At 44.4% G+C, this 18,054-nt stretch overlaps 1 protein-coding gene across 3 annotated transcripts in view; it reads left to right on the top strand.

The window, feature by feature from the left end:
- The first annotated feature begins 500 nt into the window (after positions 1 to 500).
- Positions 501 to 18,054, top strand: part of ESYT2 (extended synaptotagmin 2) — an 82,075-nt gene continuing 64,521 nt past the window's right edge. For 2 of the 3 annotated variants that reach the window (XM_023250835.2, XM_023250834.2), the window contains exon 1: positions 501 to 910. In XM_023250835.2, the coding sequence (XP_023106603.2) occupies positions 599 to 910 (312 nt within the window). In that variant the 5' untranslated portion in view covers positions 501 to 598. The remainder of the gene's footprint in view (positions 911 to 18,054) is intronic. The other variant, XM_023250836.2, reaches the window with a different exon arrangement.

Raw genomic sequence — 18,054 nt, 5'->3', positions numbered from 1 at the left:
CCGGTCCACAGCCTCCCCGCGCGGTCACGCACCTACCCGCCCTTGCGGAAGCGTGAGCAGGTAGGTCCCGCTCACGCAGCGTAGGTACGCGCCCTAGATGCAGGACCGCGCCCTGCCGCCACAGCGGCACCCCACCCACCGACGTGACGACACGCCCCGCCGTCTCAGCGGCGCCCCGCACGCCCAGTGTGTTTTCCGTGCCAGCCCCACCCACTCCCGCCTCCTACGGCGCCCGCCCGCCCCCGCGATGAGGTGGCAGCCCGGCCCCGCCCACCCACCGTGAGTCCGTGGCTCGGGTCCAGGGCCTCGCCCGGCCGCCGCGGTGACGCCCACCTCGCGCGGTGACGTTCACGTTGACCCCGCCCACTCCAGCCTCAGGTCTTGCCCGCATGATGACGTCACCCATCAGCCCCCGCCCACCCCGCGTGGTGACCCAGGGCCGCGGCCGGCCGCCTCCCCGCCCAACTTGCGTGCTTGCGTCGTACGCCGCCCGCGGGCGGAAGCGCGGGCGGGCGGTAGCGGCGCCGCAGCCCCCTCAGAGGGGCGCTGGTGCGCGGGCTGAGGCGCAGCGGTGGGGTAGGGACGCGAGCGCTGCGCGATGAGCGGCGCCGGGGACCGCGGCCCCGAGGCGGGCGCTGCCCGGGCCGAGTCCCCGGGCGCGGCGCTGAGCGTGGACGTAGCGGGGCTGCTGGCGCAGCTGGCGCGCAGCTTCGCGCTGCTGCTGCCGGTGTACGCGCTGGGCTACCTGGGCCTGAGCTTCAGCTGGGTGCTGCTGGCGCTCGGGCTGCTCGTGTGGTGCCGGAGGAGCCGCGGCCTCAAGGCGACCCGCCTGTGCCGCGCGCTGGCGCTGCTGGAGGACGAGGAGCGCGCCGTGCGCCTGGGGGTGCGCGCCTGCGACCTGCCGGCCTGGGTGAGTGCCGGCTCCCCGCCCGGGCCGGGGTCGGGTGCCCGCCGGGACCCCGGCTCCGCACCGCCCGGGGCCACCGGTCCGCCCCGCCGTCGGTTTCCGCGGGCTCCGAGCCTGACCGCCGCCCGGCTCCCCGCCCCCCGGTACCTGTCAGGCGTCCTCGCCACTGTCGCCGCACCCGCCCGGCCGCGTCCCTCCCCAGCCCCATGTCCCGGTCCGCGCCCCCAGTCCCGCGCGGAGCTGCACGGGTGAAGTGCGTGGCGTGCTTTCCTGAGGTGGCTGCGCCGCGGAAGCCGGGCCCTAACCTCGGCGAGCTCTGGAATGTGCGCTCTGGGCGGCGGCGCCGCGGCCTGGAGCCCGGCGGCTCTCCCGTGCTCCTGGAGAAGTTGGTTTTTCCTGCTCCGGGGAGAGTGTCATTTCTTGATCGTTCCTGGCACAGGGGAGCCGGAAGGCCCTCCGGAAGATCTGCTGTTGTTAAGATAACTGAGAGTGTGTTTCGTTTTTTTCTCGAGTAACGTCAGACTCGCGTAGGGTGAACTGGATTCCGAAGTGAATTTGGGAGGGGGGGTGGGGAACTTTAGTGCTAAAAGCAGGAGTCATGATATTGATTATTTTATTTTTACGTCCGGCACTTGTCCGCATAATTTATTTCTGCGGCAAGGGAACTAGTGCAGTGGGTGTCCTCTTCTCGTCACGCCCTGACTCTGTGTTACCCGCGAGTTGCTGTCACAGTCCTGACGGCAGGAGACGGTGCTTGTTTTTAAATGACGTTCGCGTGAGGCTCGGTGTAAACTGGGCGTGAATATGGCCCGCCGGTGAAATTCAGAAGGGTCACTTTCCTTCAGAGGAGAAAAGGGCTTGGAGAGTGAGCGCTGTTTCCAGTCGTAGGACACGTGGGGAGTCAGGCATGCGGTGTGTGACCCAGGCCGCCCGGAGCCCGACGGACACTGCCTTGGGATGACAAACCGAGAACCCCCTAGTCGGGGACCTTTGGGATTGAACGTCTGTCAATACTCGGCGACTGTGTGGTCCGATCGTGTGTTGGAGAAGCAGAATCACTGCGTTTAGCTTGAAGCGAGCGGGGAGGGCGAGGGAGGTGTGGCAGAGAAGTCAGTGACCGGGCCTGGAAAGCACTTTGGAAATGCAGGGCTTGTAAGTGGCATCTGTGTCGATGTTACAGCGAGCTAGAGGAGGTCGCAAAGGAGCTAAAACACAGAGTAGAGACGGTACCGAAAGGCGGCATGATCCGGGCTGAAATGAACAGGAATGGCTAATGTCAAATTTGCCTGTAAACATCCTTGTGAAATGCACACTAGTTTCACGTAGCAAATGAAAAAATACCATGTTGAAGGACAGGACAAATTCCTTTTTTTTTTTTTTTTTAAACAGAATAAAAGGGTGATTAGCCAGAGATTCTTTTCTTGGGCTTTTCCTTTTTGACTCCAACTGATGAAGCACGATGTTCATCTCATAGAATTTACGTTTTCTCCATAGCTTTTCACTTGTTTCTTCCAAATTTGTATTTGTGCACCTCCCCCCCCCCCCGCCCCCCCACTCAAACATGCCTGCGCTGCTTAGAAAATTTCTGGATTAACGTAAAATTTCACGGTGATCATACCCAAGAAAAGCATTAGGAGTCTGGGGTTTGAGAGAGAGATTGTAATACCCCTCCATTATTGTCATAATAAAACCAGTGAATCACACTGTCCGGAAGTGTGCCTGCTTTTCTGTTACAGCTAGGGAGCAGATCAACAAGAAACTTTGTCTAAGGAAAGTCATGATATCTATATTAGTAATACTTTTACTGTGCATACTCTGGTTCTTGGGCTTCTGAACTTTGGAGCGGTATCTTGCTTTGAATAGGATGTATCTGTACGTGTTTTCATGGTGTGTCATTGACAACTGTGATTCATAGCCGGGTGGAATCCTAGGAAAACATGAACTAATGTGGTACTCACTTCCTAACCTCACTTGTGGATACATTCACTGACCATTTTTATCTTTAAAGTAACAATTTATACTGGATATGGAAAATGAGATATGACTACTTTGAGTAAAAAAGAAAAAATATATACCGTTTGTAATTAAGGATATGCAAAATGGCTCTCAATTAACAAGTGATAATCCTGTAAGACTTTGGTCCTACAGCTTTTTATATAAGCCATGTTATTATTATTCACTTTTTTCCATAAAAAGGGAAAAAGTTTGAGTTGATGGATCAAAGACTGGCCTTTTGTCATGGTGGTGTGTGTCTACCCTGTGTTAGCTGGGTCCTGTAAAATGAGACCACAGGTAAAGAATATTCTTGAAGAGATTTTATAGAGTTGAATAAAGACAGTTTTCCACTGCTATTTGTATTTATTTGAAATATTAGAACTTGGTAGGGTGAAGCCTGCCCCTTTCCTGCTTTTACAGTAAGCTGCCAGTACATGCTGATTGTATGGCTGCAAATAGAAAGCCTGGGGGGCTCAGTCATCTCAGCGTCCAACTTCTGCTCAGGTCATGATCTCACAGTTCCTGAGTTCAAGCCCCACATTGGGCGGACTGATGTCAGTGCAGAGCCTGGAGCCTTCTTCGGATTCTGTGTGTCCCGCTCTCTCTGCCCCTGGCCCATTCTCATTTTGTGTGTGTCGTGTGTGTGTGAAAAGTAAATAAGCATTAAAAAAAAAAGAGAGACCCAAATCTATCATATACAGTACTACTTAACTCTTTTGACACTTGGTCTTTTATTACTTTCATACTTTGGTACTTGAGATTTAAAGCACTGGGCTTCCTTGTTAGGCTTTTTGGGGGGAGAGCTGTCGTGTCAGCTTCCCATAGTTCTGGGAAGTCCAGAGTTGATCTCTAGCCAGAGCTGAATACATACAGGCCAAGGATCAAATGAACAAGAGAAAAGAAGACACTTTGGTCTCATGTGAAGGAACGGCAAGTATTTGTTTTTATTCTCAGTGTTAATCCTTGACTTTAATAAAATTTGGTGAAGATTTGTAACAAAATAGTCCATGTAGCTAATTCAGGAACAACAGTTGAGCTATTTTAAACTGTGGTTGCAACTTTAGCACTTAGATCCTAGAGTGATGATGTGCTTTGAAAAGATGTTAGAGCCCTCCTGATGGCTGTGATGGGGATGCGATGCTGCTTTGGGTTTTTTAATTTATACTGGCACTGCTGTTCACAGAGGAGGACTGTGCACACTGCTTTGCTCTGAGTATGTGGACTAAATGCTTCATCAAGTGGGAACAGAATGCCCCAAGTATGGCACACAGAAAGCAATAATATTTCTTTAGTTGAAACTGAATAATGGATTTAAATTTAAGGTATATGCATTCATCAACTTGTATGCTCTGGTTTTAATACTACTTCTGTTTTAGATTAATATTAGTTTCACTTTACATTGTGAGATGGGAGAATATAGAGCTAGGACTGAACTAGGAATAAATATAGGAATTAGAAATATATGGAGTATATTAACATTGTGTTAAGTATATTTATAAAATACAGATCTCCTGCAAAGAACCAGTTTTGAAAAACTATAGTGTTCTTGTTAGGCCTAGTGAACCTGTCTTTTCTGGAGGTTTTCATGATCTCTACATTGGTCACAACATTTAACTTTGAATAATATCACAGACATTGTGAATATGCTAAAAACCATTGAATTGTACACTTTGAATATTTTTATTTTTGAGAGAGTGCAAGCGAGAGAGGAGGACAGAGGATCCTAATCTGCTCCACAGTGACAGCAGCGAGCCCAATTTGGGGCTCTAACCCACAACTGTGAGATCACCACCTGAACCACCTAGGCACCCCCGAATTGTATATTTTAAATGAGCAAATGGTATTGATGCGATTTTAGAGTGGTGGGGAAAGGTGTCTGGAGCTGACAGCCAAGAAAGAATTCTTGAAATGTCTTTGGTGCAAAAGGTGGAGTTTTTTTTTTGGGGGGGGGATTGTTTTTGTTTTTTTAAAACACAGGGACAGGACCTGTGGGCAGAAAGAGCTTCACTGGGGTTATGAAGAGTGACTAAGTATATACCATCAGGTTGGGAAGGGGTTAGGGATAGTCTCTGAGGTATTTTGGAAACAGGTTTTCAGGACCTTGAGGGGCTAGCTGCTGTTAGGAAAAGGTCGTTTATTACTGTTAGTAAAAACTCAGTCTTGAAACCCTTCAGATGTACATCATTGGGCCATATGAGCTTGGAGGCTGATTGCCAACATGTATCTTGGGGGGGGGGGGTGGGGAAGGTGGTGATAAAAGAGGTTTCCAAAAGATTTTTTCTATGTTAGAGTAGGCTTACAGGATCCTGGGGAGTCTGCTAAGATAACCTTTTGCCCTTAGCAAAGTGTCATCATTGAATTCCTAGAGGAATGTCACTCTACCTGTTTCAAGGACTTGTCAATGGGCTGTAGTCAGTAAGGAAATTTAATTTTTCATTTGCCTTTGTTTCCTATATCAGCATGGTGTGTGCATTATATCTCAGTAGTGCTATTAAAGAGTATCAGGGGCACCTGGGTGGCTCAGTCTGTTAAGCATCTGACTCTTGATTTCTGCTCATGTCATGATCCCAGGGTTGTGGGATCCCCGAGTCAGGCTGTGTGCTGAGCGTGGAGTCTGCTTAAGATTCTCCCTTTGTCCCTCCCCTGCTCTCTCTTGTACACACACTGTCTCTCTCTAAAGTAAAGTAAAAAAAAAAAAAAATAGGGGTGTCTGCATGGCTCAGTCAGTTGAGTGACTGACTTCAGCTCAGGTCATGATCTCACAGTTTGTGGGTTCAAGCCTCTATTAATCTAAATAATTTAGATTTTTCACACTGCTGGCGGTATAGAGCCTGTGGGGTTCTCTCTCTCCCTCTGCCACGCTCCCCTGTTCACATACTCTTTCAAAAAAATAAACTTTTAAAAATAAGTGATGGGGCGCCTGGGTGGCGCAGTCGGTTGGGCATCCGACTTCAGCCAGGTCACGATCTCGCGGTCCGTGAGTTCGAGCCCCGCGTCAGGCTCTGGGCTGATGGCTCAGAGCCTGGAGCCTGTTTCCGATTCTGTGTCTCCCTCTCTCTCGGCCCCTCCCCCGTTTATGCTCTGTCTCTCTCTGTCCCAAAAATAAACGTTGAAAAAAAAAATTTAAAAAAAATAAGTGAAAAAGAAAATTCGTTACAATACAGAGTAAGCCATACATACGTCCTTGCTTGTGGAATTCCGACTAAAAACTGTGTTGTGACTCTACATTTTATTCAGTTTTTTTAAATTCCACTCTAGTTAACATACAGTGTTACATCAGTTTCAGGTGTGCAATATAGCGTAAAACTGTTGCAGCTGTAAAAATTATTGTTCCAACTTAAATTTGGAGGCATTTTTAGAGAATATTTGATGAACAGTGTAGGCTTAAGAATGATAACTAGGGAGGTGAATGTTCTTACCTTGACCCTAATGTTACTGTAAACGTTGGTACCAGAATGTCTAAATAAATTCTGATTGAATGACATAGAAGTCATCTTTCAAAGATATAAATAGCTTAAATGTGTGGTTTTCTGTTATTCTAAACTCCTTTGATTCAAGGTATTGATACATACTTATGTATGTTTAAGACTTTTGGGGTATAGAATGGTTTGTTGTATATTAGATTCATTTTATCATAGCATTATTTTAGAATGTATTTTTTTGTGGTCTTTTGCATTTTATTATATTTTGCTAAATCATTACCTTTTTTAGATCCATGACACAGTGCTGCCTCAGGTGAATTTCCTTTTATCCATTTAAAGATCTGGGGGCACCTGGGTGGGCACCTCAGTCGGTTGGGTATCTGACTTTGGCTCAGGTCATGATCTCACAGTTCCTGAGTTGGAGCCCCGCATCAGGCCATGCTGACAGCTCAGAGCCTGAAGCCTGCTTCGGATTCTGTCTCCCTCTCTCTCTCTGCCCCTTCCACACTCACACTCTGTCTCTATCTCAAAAATAAATCAATAAAGTTAAAAAAAAATTTTTTTTAAAGATCTGGGGACCTATTATATGCAGAAATATAAGAGGTCATCTTGCCTTTATGTGTGTGCTATCTTTTGGGTAGATAGGAGGCAGGATGTGATGGCCCCAGTGCCGTGCTTAGTGGTGCATATAGACATGCGTATAGACATATTTATGGACATTTAAGAATAGAAGGGCATGGCATTATATTCTGTGGGAATAGCAAGATAACAGCGCCCAAGTGGGAAATCAGGCATATCCTGTGGTGGGAACATCAGAGCCCACCTGGACTGTCCCATCTGGAGGGAGCTGTATGGGAAGGTGATGGAAGGCAGTAGAGGCTCATCAGTTGCTATGGGGTCAGGGGTGAGGAGTAGATGTGCTCCAGCCGGGGTCCCCCGTTCTCAGGGCAGATCTCCCAGTTCACAGGGAGCCTGTGCTAGGCATAGACATAAATACTCCTCTTGAGACTCAGAGTGTTTTGGCATTGGAGGAAGGGGAGATAGTGATGTATTTAGAATTAAGCTTGTGAAATCAGAAAATGGAAGCTCTTGTGCAGTGGAGTGGAATTCTCTTCTTGCTTCAGCTGCCGGAAAAACAAGCCAAGCTTATTGTTGGGTTGTTGAGCACTTTACCTGGAGGGAGCTGGAAGTGCAGCCCACCTTCCTTGAATAGACCATTCTCTCTAACGGTCTTATCGTGCTTAAGTAATGAGTCACCTTGTGTTCTTTTGGATTGGGTGGGGCACAGTTCTTACATAAACAGTATCAGTGGTTTCTTTCGTGTGCCATCACTTTTCCATTAAACATGTTTTCTTTGTGAGTTTTCTTGTGCTGTTTCTCCTTGTCACTGACCTTTTTCATTTATTTTTCTTGCATTAAAAAAGTCCTGTTTTTTTAAGGAAACCCATTTATTTTTGTGAATTTTTCCTAGAGATTACATTTTAAGGAAGTAGCTTGATTTATGCCTGGGGATTAGAAACGAGCCTGTATGGATTCATTTATTAACTTCAACCAACATTTATGTTCCAGGGCTCCTGCTAAGGTGCTAGAAACAAACGTGAGTAAGACAGGCCTTAGAAACTCAAGAATATACCCATTGGTAAGAATACAGGTGTATATGTGATCCTAGTTTTAGTCACAGTATGCATTTGTAGTTTGTTTTTTTTTTTTAAGTGAAAGTAATAGGTACTCGTTTCCTTAATCCAGGAAAAAAATATTAAAAATATCATTCATAATTCCAAATCACCCATAATAGTAGTTGATGGAAAATTACAACCTTGAATGGGATTGTTATTGCAAATTTTTCTCTTTATGATGAGCCATACTAAAAATCATTTGTTCAGGAAAATGTGGTTTAGGATTTAAGTTTTCTTGACTCTTAAGTTTGTATGGAAAAAGGAAAGGCAGACATTTCTCAGGTCTTTCTGTTGGTGGGGTGTTATGTTCATTTTTTAAAAAAAGTACGCCATTTAGAACATTTTGTACATTTACTAAGGTAACATCTAGAGTAATAAAATCAAAGATTTGATTGATGAGGACTAAAACTTTATTTAGGGTTTGTTGATCTAGCTATGCTTGTACTTCCAATTTTATGCTCTGCTGTCTTTGCCTGCTTTGCAAAAGACAGTTTTATGATCACTCAGGGTGGACACCTCTGCAACCCACAGTTCAGCACCTGATGGATTACAGCAGGGTGTGCAGACCAGAGTATCTGAGCAAAGTAACAGCACACATGTTGAGTGCACTCTGTGTGTCAGGAGCAGTGCTGTCCTGGTGACTACATGTGGGAATTGGTGACAGCCACGCAAATGACAAGTGTGGAAATACTAATCCTACAGTTCACACTGTGTTTTCCTTTTTATTATTTGCAAAACTGTCATTGTAGTTGAACTCAAAGTTCCTTTTGTTTGCTCAATCACTAAGTGAAGTTCCTCTTACCTATTTTTTTTAAGTTTATTTATTTTGGGGGAGATATGAAGAGAATGTAAGCAGGGGAGGGGCAGAGAGAGGGAAAGAGAGAATCCCAAGCAGGCTGCACACTCAGCACAGAGCCTGACGTGGAGCTAGAACCCACGGATTGTGAGATCATGACCTGAGCAGAAATCAAGACTTGGGACACTCAGCCGACTGAGCCACCCAGGTGCCTCTCTTACCCATTTTTAATGAATACACAATTATGTTTTTCTTTGTTTCTCATAAACATATAATCTTTCTAATAGAAGAAGGCATCCTCACTGTAGAACATTTCAAGCTTTGGAGAAGAGTAAGGAGGAAAAAGTCACCTGCATCCTGCACACTAGTGAGGACCGTTACTAACTTCTTGATGATTTTCTGAATCTCTGATGTATATGGATATACATGTATGTGTTGTATCCTCCTTCATTGAGCATTACATTGTGGACATCATGTCATTATTCGAAATACGTCTTTGGTTATTGCAATATTACCTATTTTACGGGGATGCTGTGTTTTATTTAGATGGTATTTGATAAATTCTGGATTCAAGATTGTTAGATATTACATGCTGAGAAAATAAAACTAGAATTTGAGATGTATTTAATATTCTGCTCTTTTCAGGTTCTGAAACATTATTTGCTTGAGCTATTTACCAGATATGTTCCAGAATATGAACTGTTTTTGAACTCATGAGAGTAGCATGATAATTTTATAGACAAAAGTCTGACTTTGGAGGGCAGTGTTTATTTTTGAATGATGTTGATGTTCAAATGCACAGTTGATTCATCCAGATCCCCTCGTATGTGAATAACCTTCAGAAAAAAAGCATTCTCTGGACATGGGGGGGGGGGGGGTCTCAGCTTAACTAGCTTTTCTTTCTCTGTGCTGTGTTGGGATAGTAAAGTTTGTTAACAGGAGGAATATTTTAAACTGGATTAGTGGTTTCACGTAGTACAGTGTCATGATGGCTCCTTGGAGATTGCTGAGACTTGCTGGATTGTCATTGGCTTTGTGTCATTAGCCATGTGACCAGTGTTAGTCAGGCAGCCCTCGATCACTGACCGGTGTGTGCCACTGGCATATGAATGGGCTGCCCTCATGGCACCGGTCTCCCTTGTGATGGCATTGTGGCTTAGGTGCACACTGGAGAAGTAGGCTCTGGACCTGGTAGCTCTGGGTTCCCGTCTGAGTCCAGTCCCCTCCCGACTCTGTGCACTTGGGGAAGTCAGTCACACCTTTTAGAACCTTAGTTTCCTCATCATTAGATACACATTGAAATGAGCCATGAAACAAAAACCCATGATGTGGTTATGAGGCTGGAACGAGGAAAGACCGAGGGCCATGCTGGCCCTGGCAGGGCAGTGGCGGCCAGCGGTGCCTTTGCCCTTGAGTTAGTGATCTGAGTGATTGATGCTCCCTTTTAGAAGCCCTGGTGTCGCTGCCAGTTTCCTGCTGCCAGGCCACTTACCCACCTTACCACCTCCTCCCCCACGTCAGCTAGAAGAGGGCAGAGGGGACCTGGAGTTTCTCTTTGTTTCTGTTTCACTGTGGTTTGTTGGTTTTGTTGCTAGGAGTTTATCTACCTTAATGCTTTGTTATTATTCACGGTCAGAAGTGCTACTTATAGTTTCTGTCTTCTGTATATCCCTAAAATGGTAGCCCAGGAACCTATGTTATTAACCCTCATCCTTGCTGCTGCTTCCTTAAATACTATCCTGAGGACAAGATTAATTTTCCCTCCGTCCGCAGCTGCCCTGATGCAGTGTATACTGTAGTTCCATTCTGAAGTGTCATCTTGGAATCTTTGTTCATTCTAGCACTCTTTTCCTTCCTCTGGTGAAACCATGCTGGTTAGTGACCAAAGTGGGGATTCGAAAATGCACTCCTATTCTGGGTCAGGAGTGACCCAGAATTATTAATTTAGTTTATTAATTAAACTAAATTAATAGTTTAACCTGTATTATCTGTGGCGTTGTTTCCTTCTGTTTGCATCTCGGGGGTGTTGTTTTAGGTTTCCCAAAATAAGGTAGAACTGTACAAGATAAATCCAGTGCTGTGACAAGAGAATGTCCAACTTGCTTCATCCCATAAATACTGCACTGGAGTATGTGGTATACTAGTTTTCATTTATGCTGCTCATATTCTGAGATACCAGCATCAAATTGCTAAAATTATTGATCAGAGTAATACTCTTATCTTCTGTTTTCTTCCTGAACTTTACTTACGTATTTGTTAAAGCATTTAATTAAATCTGCTTTGTGGTGTACTTGTGTGTAGCATAGGACTTGGAAGACAAGGCTTTTTATATTCCACTATGGCGTCTTGCAGAATGCATTTCTATACAGTTTACTCGGTTAATCTAGTGAATTTTTGGAACAGTGAACTGCCAATTGCTTGTCTTCTTAGGACTTTCTACACTCAGCTTGTAAATTGTTACATAATGCCCATGTTGCCATTGTAAATATTTGAAGTGAATTGCCTACTGAGTTTGTTAATGTATTTCATTTGTGCTATAAATATTTAAATGCCCAGCAGTGAGTACATAAGATCTGCTAACAATTTCTAAGTAACTACCTGAGTACTGGGTTTTTATTTTTCTTTGTTATTATTTTTTAATGTTTATTTATTTTTTGAGAGAGAGTGCTAGCCGGCAAGGGGCAGAGAGTGAGACACGGAATCTGAAGCAGGCTCCAGGCTCTGAGCTGTCAGCACGGAGCCAGATGCGGGGCTTGAACTCACAGACCGCGAGATCACAACCTGAGCCGAAGTTGGACGCTTAACCAACTGAGTCACTCAGGTACCCCTGAGTACTGGGTTTTTAAAAGGAAAAGCCCAAATGTAATCCAAACTGTAAATGACAATATAATTTCTAGTTATTTTTTCATGTATATAAAGATCATGAAATCTATCCAGTACTTAATACAAAGTGTTGATTTTATGTAATAGCTTGAGTCAGCTTGCTGTTTTACATCGGGGGAAATAAAGGAGTGAATCTTGCTATGCATATGAAGTAGTTTAAAAGGAAGAATCACATATAGATAGTAATTTCATAGTGAACAGAGCAGGAGGGAAAGGGTTACAGCCCATCTTTGCTTGCCGCCTGCACTGGCATCACGATAACGAATAACTGCAGACTTGGTGGTTTAAAACAACACAAATTTATCTTCCACAAGCCTGGAAGCCACAAGTCCCTATGGGCTGAGACGAAGGGTCAGCAGGGCTGTGCTCCCAGCTTCTAGGGCTGCATTCCTGAGCTCCTGGCCCCCTCTCTGCCTTCGAAGCCAGCAGCTGTTTCCATCGTCACATTGCCTTCTGGAAGGATGCTATGATTGCGTTAGGGCCCACCTGGATTATCTAGGCTACTCTCCCCGATTTAGGATCCCTAATTTGTCACATCTGAAAGTCCTTTTTTTGCCACATAAGGCAACGTTCACAGGTTCTAGGGATTGCGTTATATATATCTTTGCGGGGGGGGGGGGGGGGGGGGCGACATTACTGAGCTGACAACACTACCTATGTCCGGATACTTGGGAGCCAGGATATTAGTGTGGCATATTTGTTACAGTTACTGAAACTGTTGATTCATTTACCTAAAATCCATACTTTACATTAGGAGTCACTGCCCGAAAAACTCCTGTACCTTAAAAATCCGTCAGTTTTTCCCTCCCTCTCCCAAACCCCCAGGTGGTTACTGGTCTTTTTATTGTTGTTTTGCTTTCTCCAGAATGCCAGATGGTTGGGATTATATCGTATGTGGCCTTTTTAGATTGGCCTCTTTCACTTCAGCAATATGTATCTAAGGTTCCTCCTTGTTTTTCCTGGCTTGATAATTCCTATCTTTATTTTGATTGCAATAAAATTCAAATAACAAAATTAACTTTTAAAAAATGTATAATTCGGTGTCATTTAGTTCCTTCACAGTGTTGTGCACCTATCACTTCTGTCTGATCCCAAAACATTTACATCACTGTCCCCCCACCTGTGCAGCCACTGCTTCTGTCTCTGATTTCCCTGTTCTGAATATTTCCTAAAAATGGAATCCTACAATATGTGACTTTTTGTGTCTGGCTTATTTCACTTAGCATAATATTTTAAAGATTCTACCCTGCAGTGTGTGTCGTTTCTTTCTCTGGGGAATAATATTCCATTATATGGACCTACCACAATTTGTTTATCTGTTCGTTTATCATCCTATCCATTGATGAACGTTGGGGTTTTTTCTGTCTCTTGGCTATTGTGAATGGCACTGTGAACGTTTGTGTACAAATTTTTATTTGAATACCTGTTTTCAGTTTGCAGGAGGAGGGTGTGTACCAAGAAGTGCAATTGCTGGGCTCATGTTTTTGAGAAACTGCCGAACGATTCTACAATAATGGGAACATTTTACATTGTCACCAACAGGGCGGAGAAGTTCCAGTTCCTCTTACATACCTGCCAACACTTGTGTTTTTGTTTTTAATCTTTATTCAGCTTTTAACCGTCACCAGTGGGCACTAACAAAATATTTTTTTCTTTTAAGTAATCTCCATGCCCAACATGGGGCTCGAACTCAAGACTCCCAAGATAAGATTCACATACTCCGCTGACTGAGACAGCTAGGCGCCCCACAAACACTTGCTACTTTTTGTCTTTTTGATTATAGCTGTCCTGGTAGATGTGAAGTGTCTCATTGTGGGTTGGTTTGCATTTCCACGGTAACTAACTTCCCATCTCCACATTTAGTGAGTTTTCTTAGCCTGAAATTGGCCGTTTGGAAATATTTACATCCCAAAGTTGGCAATCTCAGAACTGGTTGTAAATGTGTACAGTATATCCCAGCTCTGAATGCTGTTCCTGTCCTCAAGAGAGGGTTCCCCCTACCCTCTAAATTAGGGCAGTGTGGGAACAGATCAGCTTAATCTAACAAGGTTCTGGGTTAGCCCGAGGGCAAGTTGCGGACCACTCTCCTCTAGTCTGCTCTCATCCGCTTTCAGGCTTAGCCCCGAAGACACGCAGTGTTGACTGAGTCCCTCTTCAGTCACCCTCACTCAGAGTCCCGGTTTTGCTTCCTCAGTATGAGGAGCCTGCCAAGCTCTTTTGCCTGCTAGAGGCTAGCTTCTTGCCCTGAGTAGCTTAAGAGTTTGGCAGCTACCTCACGGGTGAAACTGTCAGATAAGCTCACTTCCCCCTCCTGAGGATCTCAGATCCTGGAGTCTGTTGCTCAGCCGACCCAGCTCTCCCAATTCTTGTCTCTCTGGTCTTCTGGTGTTTGCGTTAACCCTGTGGCTTCCCTGCTTCTCAGCCCCTTTCTCAACCTCTTGTACCACATCCCTGGGGGGGAAGACAGTCTCAGAAGGTCAGCTCCCCACCGTAGTGCCTTCTACCCTGCATGTTACCCCCTCTGGGCCTTCATGCCTTGGCAGATTTCCAGTATCTTCTGGCATGTATATGTATGTGTGAGTGTGAGCACGTGTGCACGAGCATGTTTCTAATTGTTCTCAGCAGAATTGGTCTGCTGCAAGGTACTCCTCAGCTTTAAGCTAACGTTATTTATAAGGAAAACTAGATTTGTGAACTCCTCATATATTGATTGCCCTACAAAATTTCGAAGGAAAATATTTTCTGTTGTTGAGTGTGATTTGGAAGGGGGATGGGAAAATAGATTCGGCAGAAAGGGATTAGGTGTCACGTTTTGTTTGTTTAGTTTTATTTCGAAATGTATCCTTAGGTAAATATTTTAAATGTATATGGGTTTCTCCCCCAAGTTTTTATTTAAATGCCTGTTAATTAACATACAGTGTAATATTAGTATGAGGTGTGGAATTTAGTGGTTCAACACTTTTCGTACAACGCGCAGTACACATCACAACCCGTACCTCCTTAATCCCCGTCTCCCTTTGGTAACCATCAATTTGTTCTCTGGAGTTAAGAGTCTGTTACTTGGTTTTCCTCTCTCTTTTCCCCCCTACGTTTATTTGTTTTGTTTCTTAAATTCCACATATGAATGAAATTATACGGTATTTGTCTTTCTCTGACTGACTTATTTCACCTAGCATAGTACCGTATAGCGTATGTAACATAATTCACGTTGTAAACGGCAAGATTCCATTCTTTTTTTAATGGCTTAGTATTCCATTGTGTATATGTGTGCATATATTATAAATATGTACCTCGTACTCTATATGTAATATATGCATGTATATACCACATCTGTATCCATGCATTAGTCAGTGGACATTTGGGCTTTTTCAGTAATTTGGCCATTGCTGCTAATGCTGCTAAAAACATCGGGGTGTGTGTATCTCTTCGAATCAGTATTTTGTGTCCTTTGGGTAAATACCCAGTAATGCTCTTGCTGGGTCGTAGGTAGTTCTATTTTTAACTTTTTGAGGAACCTCCATACTGTTTCCCAGAGTGGCTGCACCAGTTTGCATTCCCACCAACAGTGTAACTCGGTTTCCCTTTCTTCTCATCCTCACCAACACCTGTTGTTTCTTGTGTTGTTAATTTTAGCTGTTCTGACAGGGGTGAGGTGGTATCTCATTGTGGGTTTGGTTTGTATTTCCCTGATGGTGAGTGATGTTGAACATCTTTTCGTGGTTCTTTTGGTCATCTATATGTTTTCTCTGGAAAAATATGTATTCATGTCTTCTGCCCATTTTTTAAATTAATTATTTGTTTTGGGGGGTGTTAAGTTTTGTAAGTTATTTGAATATTTTGGATACTAAATGACACTTTTTAAATTTTTATTTTAAGTAGTCTCTATGACCAACGTGGGGTTTGAACTCATGACCCTGAGGTCAGGAGTCGCATGCTCTGCTGACTGAGCCAGCCAGGTGCCCCAACATGGAACCTTTTTAAATAACTATTAGCGCCTAGCTGGCTAAATTACAAATGAGGCCATTTGTAAAATTTTAAGCAGTAGAGCTTGACGTAAACCGCTCTAGAAAAATTCTAGTTTGGGCTTCACTTCACCTATGAAATGGCATCTGGCAATTCAGTGACTTGGGAAGTACCTGATAAATGTGACCATGTAGTGAATTTATGTTTTTATGAGTCATGAACACTCTTTCATTTGTTTTACATTTTATAGCTTCAGGAGAAGAACAGGCTGGAGACACTGGGGATTTTAATTATAAGTAGAGGAGAAAAATGGATTTTAAAACTTTCACGAGAGCCTCATTTTTGTGTAGGGAAGGGTGGGGAGTCTGGCTGCCCCACAGAACAGTGTGGGGGCACTGCTTCAGGGGCGCTTGCCTGGTGCTGCTCTGGGTGTGGAGTCGGAGTCAGAGGCCGGTCCTCTGTGGACCCCAGCTCTGTGGCTGCTGACCGGCACCAACTGGATGGGGCTCAGATCCTTCACCTGCAAAGTGGTGAGGGAGTACAGTGATTGATCGGCCAGGTCCCTGCAAATAATTCCCTTAAAAATGAAAAATGAATCAGGACCAGGGGATGGGAGTAAAAGAGTGAGGGCCTGGAGGGGTGAAGAGGGGAGGATCTGGAGGGGTGAAGGGGTGAGGGAGAGAGTTTGCGAGGGACTGGAGGGGTGAGGCAGTGAGGGACTGGAGGACTGAAGAGGTGAGGGAGTGAAAGGGTGAAGGAGTGAGGGGGTGAGGGAGTGGAAGAATGGGGTTTTCTGGGGAGATACAAGCATTGGTTAAATATACAGCATATCCTCCAGTAAAAATTCATGTATCTTTATGGCCTCACCAAATATTTCAGTTCTGACATATATACAAGTTTTTAAATACAGAAATAATTTGGTCCCCATAATGGCATGCCCCTGTATGTTCCTTCTTCACCAGCGATTGGGGCAGGTGCCCTTTAGGGCCAGTAGATCACTAACGTGTCCTTGTTTGTTGGTTAATCCACCAACACGGAGCTCTCGGGCTACTAATTTATCTCTAGGCCTCTGGGGTTACTTACTTGGTTTTGATATTATTTTGGGAAATATCTGAGTAAAATAAATGAAGTATGGTAGCACAGTATGTATTTTAGGGAATGATATGTTTGTTTCTCTTTTGTAACAGCTATATTTGGGATACGGTTCATATACCACGCAATTCAGCCACTTAAAATGTACACTTCATTGCTTTTCAGTATAGCACAGTATTATAGAACCATCACCAGTGTCTAGTTTTAGAATGACTTTGTCCTCTCTTCAACTCCATACCCATCCCTCCACATCTCTCCCACGAGCCCTAGGCAACCACTGATCCGGTTTTTTTCTCTATGGACTTGCCTGCTCTGGACAGCCCATGTAAATAGAGTCAGGTAGTGTGTGGGTTTTGCGACTTTGACGACCTGTGTTATAGAGAGGTGGTACATAGATGATAGAAAATGAGAGAGGTGATGGGTAATTGATAGATAAATGGTAGAAGCCATATCCACTTCCTGGTTTTGAGGGTGCACTATAGTTGTTTAGAATACACCCATTGGGGAAACTGGGTGAAGTGCACACAGGGCCTTTTGGCGCTTTTTATAACGTCTGTAATATTCCAAAAGGAGAAATTCTTGAAGGTGATCTTAGGATCTAGTTATTGTTTCTGTATATAGTTACACATATATAGTGCATGAACAAGTGATCTAATTATCATTTCTGTATGTAGTGATGCACATATAGTGAATAAACTAGTGGGTTTTCTAGGGAGAATTGGGGAGAGTCCAGGATATGATCACGAGATGGGAAAAGGGGTGCCTCGGTGGCTCAGTCAGACATCTGACTCCTGATTTCAGCTCAGCTCATGAGGTCACGGTTTCTGAGTTTGAGCCCTGTATCAGGCTTTGTGCTGCTCATGGAGACTGCTTAAGATTCTCTCTCTTACTCTTCCTGTTATCCTCCCTGACTTGGCATGCACAGATGCGTACTTTCTCTGAAAGAAAGAAAGAAAGAAAGAAAGAAAGAAAGAAAGAGAGAGAGAGAGAGAGAGAGAGAGAGAGAGAGAGAGAAAGAAAGAAAGAAAAAGAAAGAAAGAAAGAAAGAAAGAAAGAAAGAAAGAAAGAAAGAAAGAAAGAAAGAAAGATGTACAAAAACGTTTGTACATCGTTTTTCCCTGAGATTCCCTGTCATTAAGCCTCTTGTATGGAAAAGAAAGAACAATAGAGTAAGCCATGATATTTCTCCCTGGGATATCACTGTAACACCAAATTGAAGGCGTGTGTGTGGGGAGGTGGTGTTGGGGTTTTTTAGGTATTTCTGTATTGCACGATCACAGTTAATGACAAACAGGCATGTATCAGGATCTTGGTTTCAAA

Source organism: Felis catus, chromosome A2 (genome assembly GCF_018350175.1).
Source record: "Felis catus isolate Fca126 chromosome A2, F.catus_Fca126_mat1.0, whole genome shotgun sequence".
Taxonomy (NCBI): domain Eukaryota; kingdom Metazoa; phylum Chordata; class Mammalia; order Carnivora; family Felidae; genus Felis; species Felis catus.
Note: the sequence above shows the minus strand (reverse complement) of the source record. Positions and strands in the feature narration are given on the sequence as shown.